The sequence below is a fragment of the Triturus cristatus genome, chromosome 3_2, assembly GCF_964204655.1.
Source record: "Triturus cristatus chromosome 3_2, aTriCri1.1, whole genome shotgun sequence".
NCBI classification, from domain to species: Eukaryota; Metazoa; Chordata; class Amphibia; order Caudata; family Salamandridae; genus Triturus; species Triturus cristatus.
Window position 1 is genome coordinate 1,005,114,055 of NC_140584.1, and position 15,686 is coordinate 1,005,129,740.

Genomic DNA, 15,686 nt, shown 5'->3' on the forward strand with positions numbered 1-15,686 from the left:
ACACCTGCTCTGGACTCGGCCCGCCCGCCCCTCTCCCCCACCTCACCCACTCTGCAAGAGTCACTGGTCTGTGTTAGCAGCTCCCCAGTGATAGCCCTCGAGGACGCACGCCCCCCCGCCCCCTGCTCTTTAAATTCTAGTGGGGGAATCGTAGTCGCGGAGGCAGGCTCTTCCGCCGGCCCCCGTGAGCAGTCTCCTTGCGTTGCGCACCCCTCCCCCTTCCATGTGCGTTAGACCCTGGCGGCAGCGGCACCTCCTGACATGCAATTACTGCCGCCGCCACCCCCGCCGAAGCCGCCCACGGAGCCCTCTCAAACCCCACCCACGCCTCCCCAAGCACACCGGGCCGGAGGAGATCCTCCCGCCCCGTGTGCCCCAGCACCAACAGGGCCCGCCTCACCTCCTCAGCCGACACGCCCACCATAATGTCCCTGCCGCCACGCAGCTCCAGACGCCCAGAAACCACCGACCAGTGGTTCACGCCGCAACCGACGAACCTCTTCTCGGACCCAAGACGCCCTTATGCTCCTGACTGCCTCACTAACGCAACCTTCGCAAAACCCCTCCTGATGGTGCCGAGCGCAGGAAGAGGAAGTCGCCTTCCTCCCCTGCGCTCTTATATCCACCCCCTAACTCCACCCCATGACCCTGCCTGGTCCTCCCCTGGGCGAAAGACCCCGAGGGAAGACTAGTCTACGACTCTGCTTCCTCCGGGGCCCAGCAATGCAGGATAACACTGATTCCTCCCTCATACATTCAGTGGTGTAACAAAAGTTAAGGGGGCCCCCTGTCACGTACACAAAGGGGCCCCCACTTCAGATTTAATCCGGACTTCTTGGGCTCGAGTTTTGTGCTGAAGGGGCCCCCTGTAGCTGGGGGCCCCCCCGTACCGCAGGGGCTATGGGGGCCTGTGTTACGCCCCTGCATACATTATAGCTATAACACTGCCAGCAACAACAAGCTTCCTATCACAGACGAGGTACAGAACCCACCCCTGCTACCTTCAGAGACATTGAGGGAAAGCGAGATAGAGAAAGCATCTCTCTCGCTCTCTCTCTTTTTCACTCTCTGCCTTTACCTCCCTCTGTCCGTTACCCTGCCCTCTCCCGCCACTTGCACTCTGCGTGGAGTTAGCAGGAGAGCAAGCTTCTTCTACACAGAACAGGCATTAGCAGAGCATGTTTCCTTGATCACAATGACAGTGTCTAAACACAGATGGCCAGCCAATCCAGCGTCTGGTTGCTCTAAGAAGAGGGCACCTGAAGACAGGGGCCCTGGCTATTAGTCCCCATGGCATCTCTTAAGGTGCCTTCATTTTTATTATTTTGGGGGGTGGTCTGATCTCATTTTTGAGGGGTGAGATTTTTTGCACTATGCAATTAATATATGCTGATGCATGTAATACTGCACAAATGAGGCATCCATTGTAGGATAAGCTCTAAATAGCGTTGAGGCGCAATATAATTCTGAGAAGTTCAGAAAACTAGATCCTCACTGATGTTTGTGGTATAGTGGACAAAATTGGATGCCATGCAGGACTGCTATGTGTGATTCGTGGGGCAAAAGAATCATGTGACCAAGAATGTCTTTCTGTTACCATGTCGTAGGGGTGACCTGTCTGCGTCCATCAACATTTGATAATGGAGTTTTCCATCCCATTAAGCCTCATTACGAGGTGAATAGCACAATGGAGTTTGAATGTTACACAGGTTATGAGCTGCTGGGCTCGGCTGTCAGGACCTGCCTGCCCAATGGCCACTGGAGTGGAAAGTTGACCATCTGTGAAAATCATGGTAAGTCTACGTGCAATTTTATAACAACTAAGAACGTGGTTTAATGATATATTTTAAAAAATATGTAAGCCAATGATTCAACAGTATTTAAATAATGTATAAAACGGAATTAAGACATTTTACAAGACTAACAATAACGTTATTCTCAACAGAGTTCATCAATCTCAAAACCCAATCATTAGAGCAAGATCAGCATGATCTGCCAAAACCTGAACTCCATGCAAGAGTGCCCATCTGAAAAATAGATCATGAGTTTCAATGGTTATTGTGGTGGGGAGGGCCCCCAGAATGACATTGGTCCATATCCAAAGAGGGATCTACGATGGGGAATTGTCAATCCAGGACATTCTGAAATACTACTAGGCCTCACAACTCTTAGTGATTAACGAATGGGTCTTCTCTGACCACTGGAACCGTGCGTACAGTGTAGATAGAGAGGCAATGGGAGCTATGAAGCTTTCCTCTATGGGACGAAGAGGGACAGAGACATACCGCAACATACAATGACAACTGAAGAGATGCCACAAGGTTCCTAGGTTGGACAGCGAGACTCACTGGAATGACACCACTGTGGCACAGCCAGTTGTTGTCCGAGGTGGGGGGTGGGGGGCTCGGAGCTTTTCGGGCCTGGGGGCTGCTGGGCATCGAACATCTAGGCAATGTCTGAAGAGACCAGGCTATTATCAAATTTGAAGACCTACGCTGAGAATACGAATTAGCAGACTCCGAACACGTTCGATATTTGCTGCTCTGCGATGCACTCTGATGCCATATATGGGAGGGCGAACAACTCACAGTCTCTCCCCCCATGGAAGACCTTGTCTTTAAGGCACTGCCAAACAAGCTGTGTCAATGATCTATCACAAACTGATCAACAATACTCCTGACCCACTTGAGTCTCTGTGGAAGGCATGGGAGGCGGATGTGGGTAACTTGGACGATGAAGACTAGGCAAAGGCTTTCCAGAGCCCATGAGAGATGGCTATATGCGGCCGTTTCAGACTGATCCATCTGAAAATATTACACCAGACCTACTACTCACAGACACTACTGTATGGAATTAGTAGAGTTGCTACCCCACACTGTAGGAAGGGATGTCGAGATGAGGGTACCTTTTTTCACATTCTCTGGGAATGCCCGCACACACAGGTGTTCTGGGTCAAAACTACTGAATTAATGTCTCAAGTCACAAGGGCGGAGGTGCCCTTGGCTGCGAAATGGCTGTTCCTGGGGATTACTGGGTAAATCACATAGCCTAGATATACTGAGATCTGGTTGCGATTGGCAGCGGGGTAGCTAAGAGGAACATCGCCAGGGCCTGGGGCGCTACCGCCCCCCGGAGGTTGTGGACTGGGAGGCGGACCTAGACTGGTGCCAGGGGACAGAACAAGTAATACACTACCACCATATGGGCAGCAAAGCCCTCATACCATTCCAGCATCTCAGATGTGCATTAGGAAACATTAGGGGAAGGTGGAGGGGTGTATAGTACCACCCATACCAAAATTTGTAGTGCAGTTCTGTACCTGCTATGAATGTGGATGAGTGTGTGTCCCTGCTAAGTCCTTTCCTCTTCTCATTAATGACATGTCTACCCAGTGTCCATTCCTATTCCTTGTTGTGTTTCCAAGATTTTGGTGCTTTATGTGCAACTAGTACCACCTAGTATAGGTTTGAAATTATGCCCCTGGTGCCTATAGTTTAGGGAAATGTGTCTCAAAAGTTGTCTTTTCCCAAAGGGCTGCCCAGCAGAAGATGCCAGTGAGTGATCCAGTGCCAAATTTGCATGTAACGCAGGCACTCTCTTTTGGTAGTGCGAATTTCAGCTTTACATTGTACAAGCGTTTTACGGGAATTAGTGCAGTACATATCAGATATCATTTAGCAACCCCTCTCCTCCAGTGCTGAAACGCCTGACCCTCCAATGCAGGGGTAAATGCTCTATTGAAGTGGATAGTCGTATAGGGTAAAGGCTACATTATGAGACCTCTGATCTCAACAAAGCTATCAAAAATCTGCAAGGTGGTACTGACTGGTGTACTCAAATAGGCATTTTGATTTCATACTGTCTGTTTTTGGGAATCTTCCATATTGCCCTCTCTCATAATTGGGCTCTTGAGCCCTTTAACATTAAAAAAAGTAATAGTGGTCATCTAATACCAAAGCAAGGAGTGTATGCTTGTGTGGAAGTGTGGCAAGAAGGAGCAAATAATCTCATGCCGCCCCATAAGTGTCAACGGGCCGTCCTCCCTCACCCCCCACAGCTTTCCCCATAAACTGCATAGCTAAGAACATGAAACTAAATAGTATAATTCCAACCAAACTAAAGACAACACCCGCCTTAGTGGGCCATAGTTGCCAAGTGCTGGGAGCAAGGGATCCCCACCATCCAATATGCTGCGAGCCAAGAGCACCACTCCTGCACTGGGTTAAGCATTAATGGTGAAACGACTAATTTGGGCCCCTCCTAGCCCACAGGCCAACCAAGATCAGCTGAGGTTTAAATAGCTCCCTCATTCCATCCTCCCTCCCTTGTGCTCTTACGGCACCCAGCCCCTTTCCCAAAGACAAGACCCTCAACACACACCCAAAGGAGTAGGAGTAGAACAAAAAGAAAGAGGCACCAAAAACCAAGACTCCTCCCCACCAACTTTATCAGTTCAGAGTCTCCTTGAATGCTTAGAAATTCATCGCTGCACTGGCTTCCTTGGGCAACATCGAGAAGCTACAAAACCCCTTTGGTAGTCCTATTTGTTCACGGCTGCCTTCCAGGCAGTAGGTCAGTGTCACTTTTACCAAAGACGAGAGACCCAATAGCTGCAGCTTATGCGTGATGTAGAATCACTTTCATTCCTTTCCAAAAGTTAAGCCAAAAAGATATGTTGATCTGTATCTGACATTCGTCTTCCAACAAGGCGAACAACATGCCCACTACAGAAGCTTCCAGATTCGAGTCAGCAATGTCCTCTCCGGGTCCTCGAATATTTAGATGTTTCCAGCAGGAGTGCTAATCAAAGTCTTTAAGTCTCGCCGGTGTGACCTACAATTGCTGGTCCATCAGAGCTCCTGGATCTTAGCACCAAGGTCGGTTCTCAGTCGAGCCAGGCTTGTTTCTGTGTCCACTCTCAACTCAGCTTTTAAGTTCTGTTTCAAAAATACACAAGCTCCTCAGGAGCCCGGGCTTTGTCAAAGACATGGGGTCTGTGTATCTGCAGCCTGCACAGCAGATTCTTGTTTACGAGATTTCACCAGTTCGGGGTACAGGCCTTGCTTTGTTCAGATAGACCAAGAGGCCACCTCTAGATGTCTTTGTGTTGGGGGATATGGGGTGGTCCCAGTGGGACCCCACCAGGCTCAGACAAGGCATCCCCAACAATCCTAAATATAGCTCTACACCCCTCTTTGCAGTGTTCCTGAAAGGTTGCCTTGTTTTTAGGGGCACTCTGGGGGCCTACATACCTAAAATCCAACATAGTCATTATAGGGGAGCAGAAAAGCTGGTACATCTTTAATGCAAGACTCATTAGCCTGTTTGTTGTTTTACTGACTTCCACAGAAGGACAGGTCCAAACCATGTCGTTCCCCGAACCGTCATATTTTACATGGGGGCCCCTATTTCTTTCGGTGGCAAAGCTTTGACCCTATTTTGCATTAAGACTTGGAGAATCCCCTCGGACCCGGACCTGCTCCAATACATTATCAATCAAGATTTATAAAGCGGGGCAAATCACCCATGAGGGTCTCAAGGCACCGGAGTTGCTTTCTGCTTCGCGGTGCTCTGTAAATTCGAACAGCCAGGTCTTTCCTGAATTCGCGTAGTGATGAGGAGCTCCTAAGATGCAGTAGAAGGTTGTTCCAGGCTTTGGCAACCAGTTGAGAGAAGGAGCGTCCTCCGCTGTTGGATCGGCGGATCCAGAGGTCGTCTGCGAGGAAGAGGGAGGCAGATCGCAGGTGTCTGGTTGGTTAGTGATTTGTTGGTGTATGTCCTTCGTTGTGAAGAGCTTGAACTGGCATCTCTTCTGGATCGGTGTGGAGTGATGTGGGTTTGTCTGGGGAGGTTGAGGATACGTCTTGCAGCTGAGTTTTGTATTGTCTGTAGTCTCTTCAGGAGGCATATGAGGATTCCTACCTAGCGGGTGTTCCCGTAGTCCAGCCTGCTGGTGACGAGGGCCTGAGTGGTGGTCCTTCTGGTGTTGATTGGGAGCCACCTAAAACTCTTTCGGAGCATGTGTTGGGTGTGGAAGCAGGCAGATGAGACTGTGTTTCCTGTTTATGTATAGATAACTTTCAGTCCAATATGATGCTGAGGTTGTGGGCATGGTCTGTCAGGCGGGGGACAGGCCTAGTTCAGCAGGCCACCAGGCGTTGTTCCATGGCAAGGTGTAGTTTCCAAAGACTTCTGTCTTGTCTATATCGAGCTTGAGACAGTTGTCCTTCATTCAGTCAATGACGATTCGTCATAATTTGTGGAAGTTGGCCCTGCTGGTGGAGGAGTCTCCTGACAGCAAGATGATGAGCTGGGATTTGTTGATGTAGAAGATGATGTTGAGACTGTGCGATCTTATTGTGTTAGCTGGGGGGGTCATGTACGAGTTGACGAGGATGGAGCAGAGGGAGGGTCCTTGTGGAACACCGAAGATGATCTTCTTGGGTTCTGAGGCGAACGGTGGGAGGCGGATTCTCTGGGTTCTTCCGGTGACGTGTGAGGTGATCCACTTGAGGGTGTCTCCTTGGATTCCGATGTGGTGGAGTCTGTTGATCAGGCTGTGGTGGGAGACAGTGTCAAAGGCGGCAACAGGTCCAGGAGGTTGAGGGCTGCTGTTTCACTGTGGTCCAAGAGGGCCCTGATGTCGTCAGTGGCTGCGATCAGGGCTGTCTCAGTGCCGTGGATGGCTCGGAATCTGGATTGGGAGTGTCCAGGAGGTTATTGTGTTCTAGGTGTTTGGCACGTTGCTGGCTGATTGTCTTTTCGAGAACCTTCACCGGAAAGAAGAGCAGGGAGGCGGGCCGGTAGTTCTTTGGTTCTGCTCGGTCGGCAGATGGTTTCTTTAGGAGGGGTCATCATTGTCAAATCTCCCACTCTGCAGGCCCAGTGGTGCCAACCTCCATCCTAATAGTCCCAAAATATGGGGAACAGGACCAAATAGGGCCTCCCTGCAGGGCGCAAACATAGAAATCTACTCGTCCTTTTATAGGACTTTAGACAGAGACATTCATACATTGTACATGGTTCTCAGGGTGTGCACCAACAGGGAACAGGCAAGAAGAAACATTTTGCTACAGAATACATTTGAAGTTTCTCTCATGGTAGTACTACATTGGGTCTGCAGACATTCTCACAGTTTATTCAGGCAATCCAAATTGATAAATTTTATAGCAATAGCCTGGGACAGTTGAAATGTCGTTGGTTAGGTACAGGAGGAGAAAAAGTATTTGGGAACATTCTCTGTTATTAGTGTGAGTCTTCAATTCTTTATTTAGGCCGAGAATAGCAAAACAGTTAACGTGATAGTTTGTGACTTTTGTGCAAGATGAAGCACAATTGTAAACACAACCTAGGTTAGCGTAAACCCAATTTGTGAAGTGTTTAGTATGAAACAGCCTCCTCGACCAGGGGTCCACATCCACCCTGTTGCTATGCGCTTCTCATCTTATGCTCTTCAAACACTTGGGACCTCAAATTGCCTCTCACTGTCAGGCTGGGGCTCCGGAAACGCCTCCTGAAAGTCCCGCAGCTATGCGGAGGCCGCTAATGGTACAGTGAGCCAGGCCCCAGCATTCTTGAAAGCTAGGCTGCGGCACACCATTCTGTGGTAACAGCGGGCTCGCCGTGGCTGAAGTCCCTCGCCACTGCTGTCCCGGGCCTCAAAACTGACCCTCCTCCCCCAGACGTGCAGCATCACAGGGCTCTCCCGTGTGATGCAGGGGTCTCCTATCTACAGTAATCTGGCATCAATACTTGTTGGGGCGGAGCCAATGCATAGCTATTTTACTAATACGTCATCATGACGACACCCTCCGAACAGATCTGTGTAAGAGACAGTACTGTGTGTATTACTTTTTCTCAGGTTGAGACAAAGAATTACATTTATGAAAAGGTTAATCAACAGACAGTTTACGTTTAGATGTGATAATAGTAGGGGTTATCACATAAAAAAGTAGTACTTTACTGTAGTTGAAGCAGCCACAAATTAAAAAATACTAAGGGCCATATGTAGGTAACTGTATTTTACCGATTCATAAATACCGATTTTTACCGATTCGGTATTTATGAATCGGTAAGTTATATGTAGGTAAACATTCGGTAATAATTACCGAGTCGGTAACAATCGGTATTCAAGAATCGGAATTTACCGAATCGGTAAATACCGAAGTGTTATTTACCGATTCAGTAAATACCGAAGTGGTATTTACCGAATCGGTAAATACCGAATCGGTAGTTACCGAATCGGAAATTCAAAAACACATGACTGGATGATTCAGCCAATCCTGTGCAACCAAACCCCACCCAACCAGGAAGTGGCCACACCCAGGCAGGTGCACACAATCATCAGACTCTGGAGAGGCTGCGAGTGCAGAGGAGAGGCAGGGAGCCAGTGCCTGATTGTGCAGCTCAAACTCACAATGTCCAGCCAGGAGACACAGAGAGATGGAGGGGAAAGGAGGAGAAAGCAGAAATTTAGCCCTAAGGAACTGCAGGTACTAGTGGAGGAGGTGGTCAAGCAGCACCACAAGCTGTTTTGGAAGCAGTCCCTGCAAGTGCCTGAGTCGGAGAAGCGTAACATCTGGCTGGGAATCCAGGCGCAGGTCAATGCAATTGGAGTGACCCCCAGGGACATTGAGGTGCTGAAAAAGCGCTGGTACGACCTAAGGATCGTCACGAAGTGGAAGATGGGGGAACTGCAGAAGGAGGCCAGCCGGACAGGAGGTGGAAGGAACAGGGCACCTGCCCTTACCGAACTGGAGGAGCTGGTGGAGTCCACAATAGAGGCCGAGAGTGTCGTGGGGATTGGGGATGCCGACAGCTCTGCCAGAGCCGCCACCCAACAAGGTAAGACGCATGCACAGCAATGTTGCCCCCCCTACCCCTATCCCACATCCCCAATTGTGAAATGAGTATCCCACTCCAGTCCATGTGTTAGTGCATACTGGAAATGCATTATGTGAGATGTAGTCTGGGAAACCCCAACCATGAACTGAATAGCACAGATCAACAAGGCATGGTACACACATTAGTGAAAAGCAGGCAGAGGACAATGAGAGAGTGTTACAGAAATGTATTGTGATGCTTGCAATGCAGGGCTTCAGGTACACTGAGCTGATGTTGCATTTCTGTCCACAGATGATACATTGCGCAGGACTGCACATGCAACGGGAGAGAGGGCACACCGGCAAGACAGTTCAGGGAAGGCCAGCACAAGTTCTGCCCAGAGAACAGTACCACATGCAACTTCACACCACAGCCAGCATCACCACCACAGCCAGAATCACCACCACAGCCAGCATCACCACTCATGCTGGAGTCACCGGCATCATCACCGCCTGCATTGGTGAGGTCGAGGAGGCGTGCAGCTTCCAGGTTGCGAGTGTTAGAGTCCTCATCTGACGACTGCAGGGGGCCGGAGCCAACCACTGTGCCCCAGGATGGGAGCCATGCCACTGTGCCCTCCCTTTCAGAGGGAGCACACACAGGTGCCAGACGTCGCCGCAGGTCTCGGGTGCAGAGTCCACCAGCACACGATGAGAGCCATGGGGTGTTCTCGGGGCTCGAGGGCACCATGTTAAAGATACAGCGCCTACAAACAAAGGCAACCCCTCTCCTCCAGTGCTGAAACGCCTGACCCTCCAATGCAGGGGTAAATGCTCTATTGAAGTGGATAGTCGTATAGGGTAAAGGCTACATTATGAGACCTCTGATCTCAACAAAGCTATCAAAAATCTGCAAGGTGGTACTGACTGGTGTACTCAAATAGGCATTTTGATTTCATACTGTCTATTTTTGGGAATCTTCCATATTGCCCTCTCTCATAATTGGGCTCTTGAGCCCTTTAACATTAAAAAAAGTAATAGTGGTCATCTAATACCAAAGCAAGGAGTGTATGCTTGTGTGGAAGTGTGGCAAGAAGGAGCAAATAATGTCATGCCGCCCCATACGTGTCAACGGGCCGTCCTCCCTCACCCCCCACAGCTTTCCCCATAAACTGCAGAGCTAAGAACATGAAACTAAATAGTATAATTCCTACCAAACTAAAGACAACACCCGCCTTAGTGGGCCATAGTTGCCAAGTGCTGGGAGCAAGGGATCCCCACCATCCAATATGTTGCGAGCCAAGGGCACCACTCCTGCACTGGGTTAAGCATTAATGGTGAAACGACTAATTTGGGCCCCTCCTAGCCCACAGGCCAACCAAGATCAGCTGAGGTTTAAATAGCTCCCTCATTCCATCCTCCCTCCCTTGTGCTCTTACGGCACCCAGCCCCTTTCCCAAAGACAAGACCCTCAACACACACCCAAAGGAGTAGGAGTAGAACAAAAAGAAAGAGGCACCAAAAACCAAGACTCCTCCGCACCAACTTTATCAGTTCAGAGTCTCCTTGGATGCTTAGAAATTCATCGCTGCACTGGCTTCCTTGGGCAACATCGAGAAGCTACAAAACCCCTTTGGTAGTCCTATTTGTTCACGGCTGCCTTCCAGGCAGTAGGTCAGTGTCACTTTTACCAAAGACGAGAGACCCAATAGCTGCAGCTTATGCGTGATGTAGAATCACTTTCATTCCTTTCCAAAAGTTAAGCCAAAAAGATATGTTGATCTGTATCTGACATTCGTCTTCCAACAAGGCGAACAACATGCCCACTACAGAAGCTTCCAGATCCGAGTCAGCAATGTCCTCTCCGGGTCCTCGAATATTTAGATGTTTCCAGCAGGAGTGCTAATCAAAGTCTTTAAGTCTCGCCGGTGTGACCTACAATTGCTGGTCCATCAGAGCTCCTGGATCTTAGCACCAAGGTCGGTTCTCAGTCGAGCCAGGCTTGTTTCTGTGTCCACTCTCAACTCAGCTTTTAAGTTCTGTTTCAAAAATGCACAAGCTCCTCAGGAGCCCGGGCTTTGTCAAGGACATGGGGTCTGTGTATCTGCAGCCTGCACAGCAGATTCTTGTTTACGAGATTTCACCAATTCGGGGTACAGGCCTTGCTTTGTTCAGATAGACCAAGAGGCCACCTCTAGATGTCTTTGTGTTTGGGGATATGGGGTGGTCCCAGTGGGACCCCACCAGGCTCAGACAAGGCATCCCCAACAATCCTAAATATAGCTCTACACCCCTCTTTGCAGTGTTCCTGAAAGGTTGCCTTGTTTTTAGGGGCACTCTGGGGGCCTACATACCTAAAATCCAACATAGTCATTATAGGGGAGCAGAAAAGCTGGTACATCTTTAATGCAAGACTCATTAGCCTGTTTGTTGTTTTACTGACTTCCACAGAAGGACAGGTCCAAACCATGTCGTTCCCCGAACCGTCATATTTTACATGGGGGCCCCTATTTCTTTCGGTGGCAAAGCTTTGACCCTATTTTGCATTAAGACTTGGAGAATCCCCTCGGACCCGGACCTGCTCCAATACATTATCAATCAAGATTTATAAAGCGGGGCAAATCACCCATGAGGGTCTCAAGGCACCGGAGTTGCTTTCTGCTTCGCGGTGCTCTGTAAATTCGAACAGCCAGGTCTTTCCTGAATTCGCGTAGTGATGAGGAGCTCCTAAGATGTAGTAGAAGGTTGTTCCAGGCTTTGGCAACCAGTTGAGAGAAGGAGCGTCCTCCGCTGTTGGATCGGCGGATCCAGAGGTCATCTGCGAGGAAGAGGGAAGCAGATCGCAGGTGTCTGGTTGGTTGGTGAAAGATCATTTGTTGGTGTATGTCCTTCGTTGTGAAGAGCTTGAACTGGCATCTCTTCTGGATCGGTGTGGAGTGATGTGGGTTTGTCTGGGGAGGTTGAGGATACGTCTTGCAGCTGAGTTTTGTATTGTCTGTAGTCTCTTCAGGAGGCATATGAGGATTCCTACCTAGCGGGTGTTCCCGCAGTCCAGCCTGCTGGTGACGAGGGCCTGAGTGGTGGTCCTCCTGGTGTTGATTGGGAGCCACCTAAAACTCTTTCGGAGCATGTGTTGGGTGTGGAAGCAGGCAGATGAGACTGTGTTTCCTGTTTATGTATAGATAACTTTCAGTCCAATATGATGCTGAGGTTGTGGGCATGGTCTGTCAGGCGGGGGACAGGCCTAGTTCAGCAGGCCACCAGGCGTTGTTCCATGGCAAGGTGTAGTTTCCAAAGACTTCTGTCTTGTCTATATCGAGCTTGAGACAGTTGTCCTTCATTCAGTCAATGACGATTCGTCATAATTTGTGGAAGTTGGCCCTGCTGGTGGAGGAGTCTCCTGACAGCAAGATGATGAGCTGGGATTTGTTGATGTAGAAGATGATGTTGAGACTGTGCGATCTTATTGTGTTAGCTGGGGGGGTCATGTACGAGTTGACGAGGATGGAGCTGAGGGAGGGTCCTTGTGGAACACCGAGGATGATCTTCTTGGGTTCTGAGGCGAACGGTGGGAGGCGGATTCTCTGGGTTCTTCCGGTGACGTGTGAGGTGATCCACTTGAGGGTGTCTCCTTGGATTCCGATGTGGTGGAGTCTGTTGATCAGGCTGTGGTGGGAGACAGTGTCAAAGGCGGCAACAGGTCCAGGAGGTTGAGGGCTGCTGTTTCACTGTGGTCCAAGAGGGCCCTGATGTCGTCAGTGGCTGCGATCAGGGCTGTCTCAGTGCCGTGGATGGCTCGGAATCTGGATTGGGAGTGTCCAGGAGGTTATTGTGTTCTAGGTGTTTGGCACGTTGCTGGCTGATTGTCTTTTCGAGAACCTTCACCGGAAAGAGGAGCAGGGAGGCGGGCCGGTAGTTCTTTGGTTCTGCTCGGTCGGCAGATGGTTTCTTTAGGAGGGGTCATCATTGTCAAATCTCTCACTCTGCAGGCCCAGTGGTGCCAACCTCCATCCTAATAGTCCCAAAATATGGGGAACAGGACCAAATAGGGCCTCCCTGCAGGGCGCAAACATAGAAATCGACTCGTCCTTTTATAGGACTTTAGACAGAGACATTCATACATGTACATGGTTCTCAGGGTGTGCACCAACAGGGAACAGGCAAGAAGAAACATTTTGCTACAGAATACATTTGAAGTTTCTCTCATGGTAGTACTACATTGGGTCTGCAGACATTCTCACAGTTTATTCAGGCAATCCAAATTGATAAATTTTATAGCAATAGCCTGGGACAGTTGAAATGTCGTTGGTTAGGTACAGGAGGAGAAAAAGTATTTGGGAACATTCTCTGTTATTAGTGTGAGTCTTCAATTCTTTATTTAGGCCGAGAATAGCAAAACAGTTAACGTGATAGTTTGTGACTTTTGTGCAAGATGGAGCACAATTGTAAACACAACCTAGGTTAGCGTAAACCCAATTTGTGAAGTGTTTAGTATGAAACAGCCTCCTGGACCAGGGGTCCACATCCACCCTGTTGCTATGCGCTTCTCATCTTATGCTCTTCAAACACTTGGGACCTCAAATTGCCTCTCACTGTCAGGCTGGGGCTCCGGAAACGCCTCCTGAAAGTCCCGCAGCTATGCGGAGGCCGCTAATGGTACAGTGAGCCAGGCCCCAGCATTCTTGAAAGCTAGGCTGCGGCACACCATTCTGTGGTAACAGCGGGCTCGCCGTGGCTGAAGTCCCTCGCCACTGCTGTACCGGGCCTCAAAACTGACCCTCCTCCCCCAGACGTGCAGCATCACAGGGCTCTCCTGTGTGATGCAGGGGTCTCCTATCTACAGTAATCTGGCATCAATACTTGTTGGGGCGGAGCCAATGCATAGCTATTTTACTAATACGTCATCATGACGACACCCTCCGAACAGATCTGTGTAAGAGACAGTACTGTGTGTATTACTTTTTCTCAGGTTGAGACAAAGAATTACATTTATGAAAAGGTTAATCAACAGACAGTTTACGTTTAGATGTGATAATAGTAGGGGTTATCACATAAAAAAGTAGTACTTTACTGTAGTTGAAGCAGCCACAAATTAAAAAATACTAAGGGCCATATGTAGGTAACTGTATTTTACCGATTTATAAATACCGATTTTTACCGATTCATGAATCAGTAAGTTATATGTAGGTAAACATTCGGTAATAATTACCGAGTCGGTAACAATCGGTATTCAAGAATCGGAATTTACCGAATCGGTAAATACCGAAGTGTTATTTACCGATTCAGTAAATACCGAAGTGGTATTTACCGAATCGGTAAATACCGAATCGGTAGTTACCGAATCGGAAATTCAAAAACACATGACTGGATGATTCAGCCAATCCTGTGCAACCAAACCCCACCCAACCAGGAAGTGGCCACACCCAGGCAGGTGCACACAATCATCAGACTCTGGAGAGGCTGGGAGTGCAGAGGAGAGGCAGGGAGCCAGTGCCTGATTGTGCAGCTCAAACTCACAATGTCCAGCCAGGAGACACAGAGAGATGGAGGGGAAAGGAGGAGAAAGCAGAAATTTAGCCCTAAGGAACTGCAGGTACTAGTGGAGGAGGTGGTCAAGCAGCACCACAAGCTGTTTGGGAAGCAGTCCCTGCAAGTGCCTGAGTCGGAGAAGCGTAACATCTGCCTGGGAATCCAGGCGCAGGTCAATGCAATTGGAGTGACCCCCAGGGACATTGAGGTGCTGAAAAAGCGCTGGTACGACCTAAGGATCGTCACGAAGTGGAAGATGGGGGAACTGCAGAAGGAGGCCAGCCGGACAGGAGGTGGAAGGAACAGGGCACCTGCCCTTACCGAACTGGAGGAGCTGGTGGAGTCCACAATAGAGGCAGAGAGTGTCGTGGGGATTGGGGATGCCGACAGCTCTGCCAGAGCCGCCACCCAACAAGGTAAGACGCATGCACAGCAATGTTGCCCCCCCTACCCCTATCCCACATCCCCAATTGTGAAATGAGTATCCCACTCCAGTCCATGTGTTAGTGCATACTGGAAATGCATTATGTGAGATGTAGTCTGGAAAACCCCAACCATGAACTGAATAGCACAGAACAACAAGGCATGGTACACACATTAGTGAAAAGCAGGCAGAGGACAATGAGAGAGTGTTACAGAAATGTATTGTGATGCTTGCAATGCAGGGCTTCAGGTACACTGAGCTGATGTTGCATTTCTGTCCACAGATGATACATTGCGCAGGACTGCACATGCAACGGGAGAGAGGGCACACCGGCAAAACAGTTCAGGGAAGGCCAGCACAAGTTCTGCCCAGAGAACAGTACCACATGCAGCCTCACCACCACAGCCAGCATCACCACCACAGCCAGAATCACCACCACAGCTAGCATTACCACTCATGCTGGAGTCACCGGCATCATCACCGCCTGCATTGGTGAGGTCGAGGAGGCGTGCAGCTTCCAGGTTGCGAGTGTTAGAGTCCTCATCTGACGACTGCAGGGGGCCGGAGCCAACCACTGTGCCCCAGGATGGGAGCCATGCCACTGTGCCCTCCCTTTCAGAGGGAGCACACACAGGTGCCAGACGTCGCCGCAGGTCTCGGGTGCAGAGTCCAACAGCACACGATGAGAGCCATGGGGTGTTCTCGGGGCTCGAGGGCACCATGTTAAAGATACAGCGCCTACAAACAAAGGCAATGATGTCAGTTCAGCGCCAAATGCGGGGACTGAAAGCTACATTTGAAAACATGGACAGGGGCATCAGCGCTATGGCGGTGGGGATGAGTGAGATGGCTGCGGGCATGCGGGTCATGTCCCAGTCCGTCATGCTGTTGTGCAGCAAGTATGATGCGGA

The 15,686-nt window shown here is 49.7% G+C and overlaps 1 protein-coding gene across 3 annotated transcripts in view; it reads left to right on the forward strand.

The window, feature by feature from the left end:
• LOC146858995 (complement factor B-like) overlaps positions 1-15,686 on the forward strand; it is an 824,021-nt gene that overhangs the window by 135,727 nt on the left and 672,608 nt on the right. For 2 of the 3 annotated variants that reach the window (XM_085649642.1, XM_085649643.1), the window contains exon 3: positions 1,608-1,793. The exons of the other annotated variant lie outside the window; for it this stretch is intronic. In XM_085649642.1, coding sequence (XP_085505768.1) covers positions 1,608-1,793 — 186 coding nt within the window. The remainder of the gene's footprint in view (positions 1-1,607; positions 1,794-15,686) is intronic. 3 annotated transcript variants of the gene reach the window in all.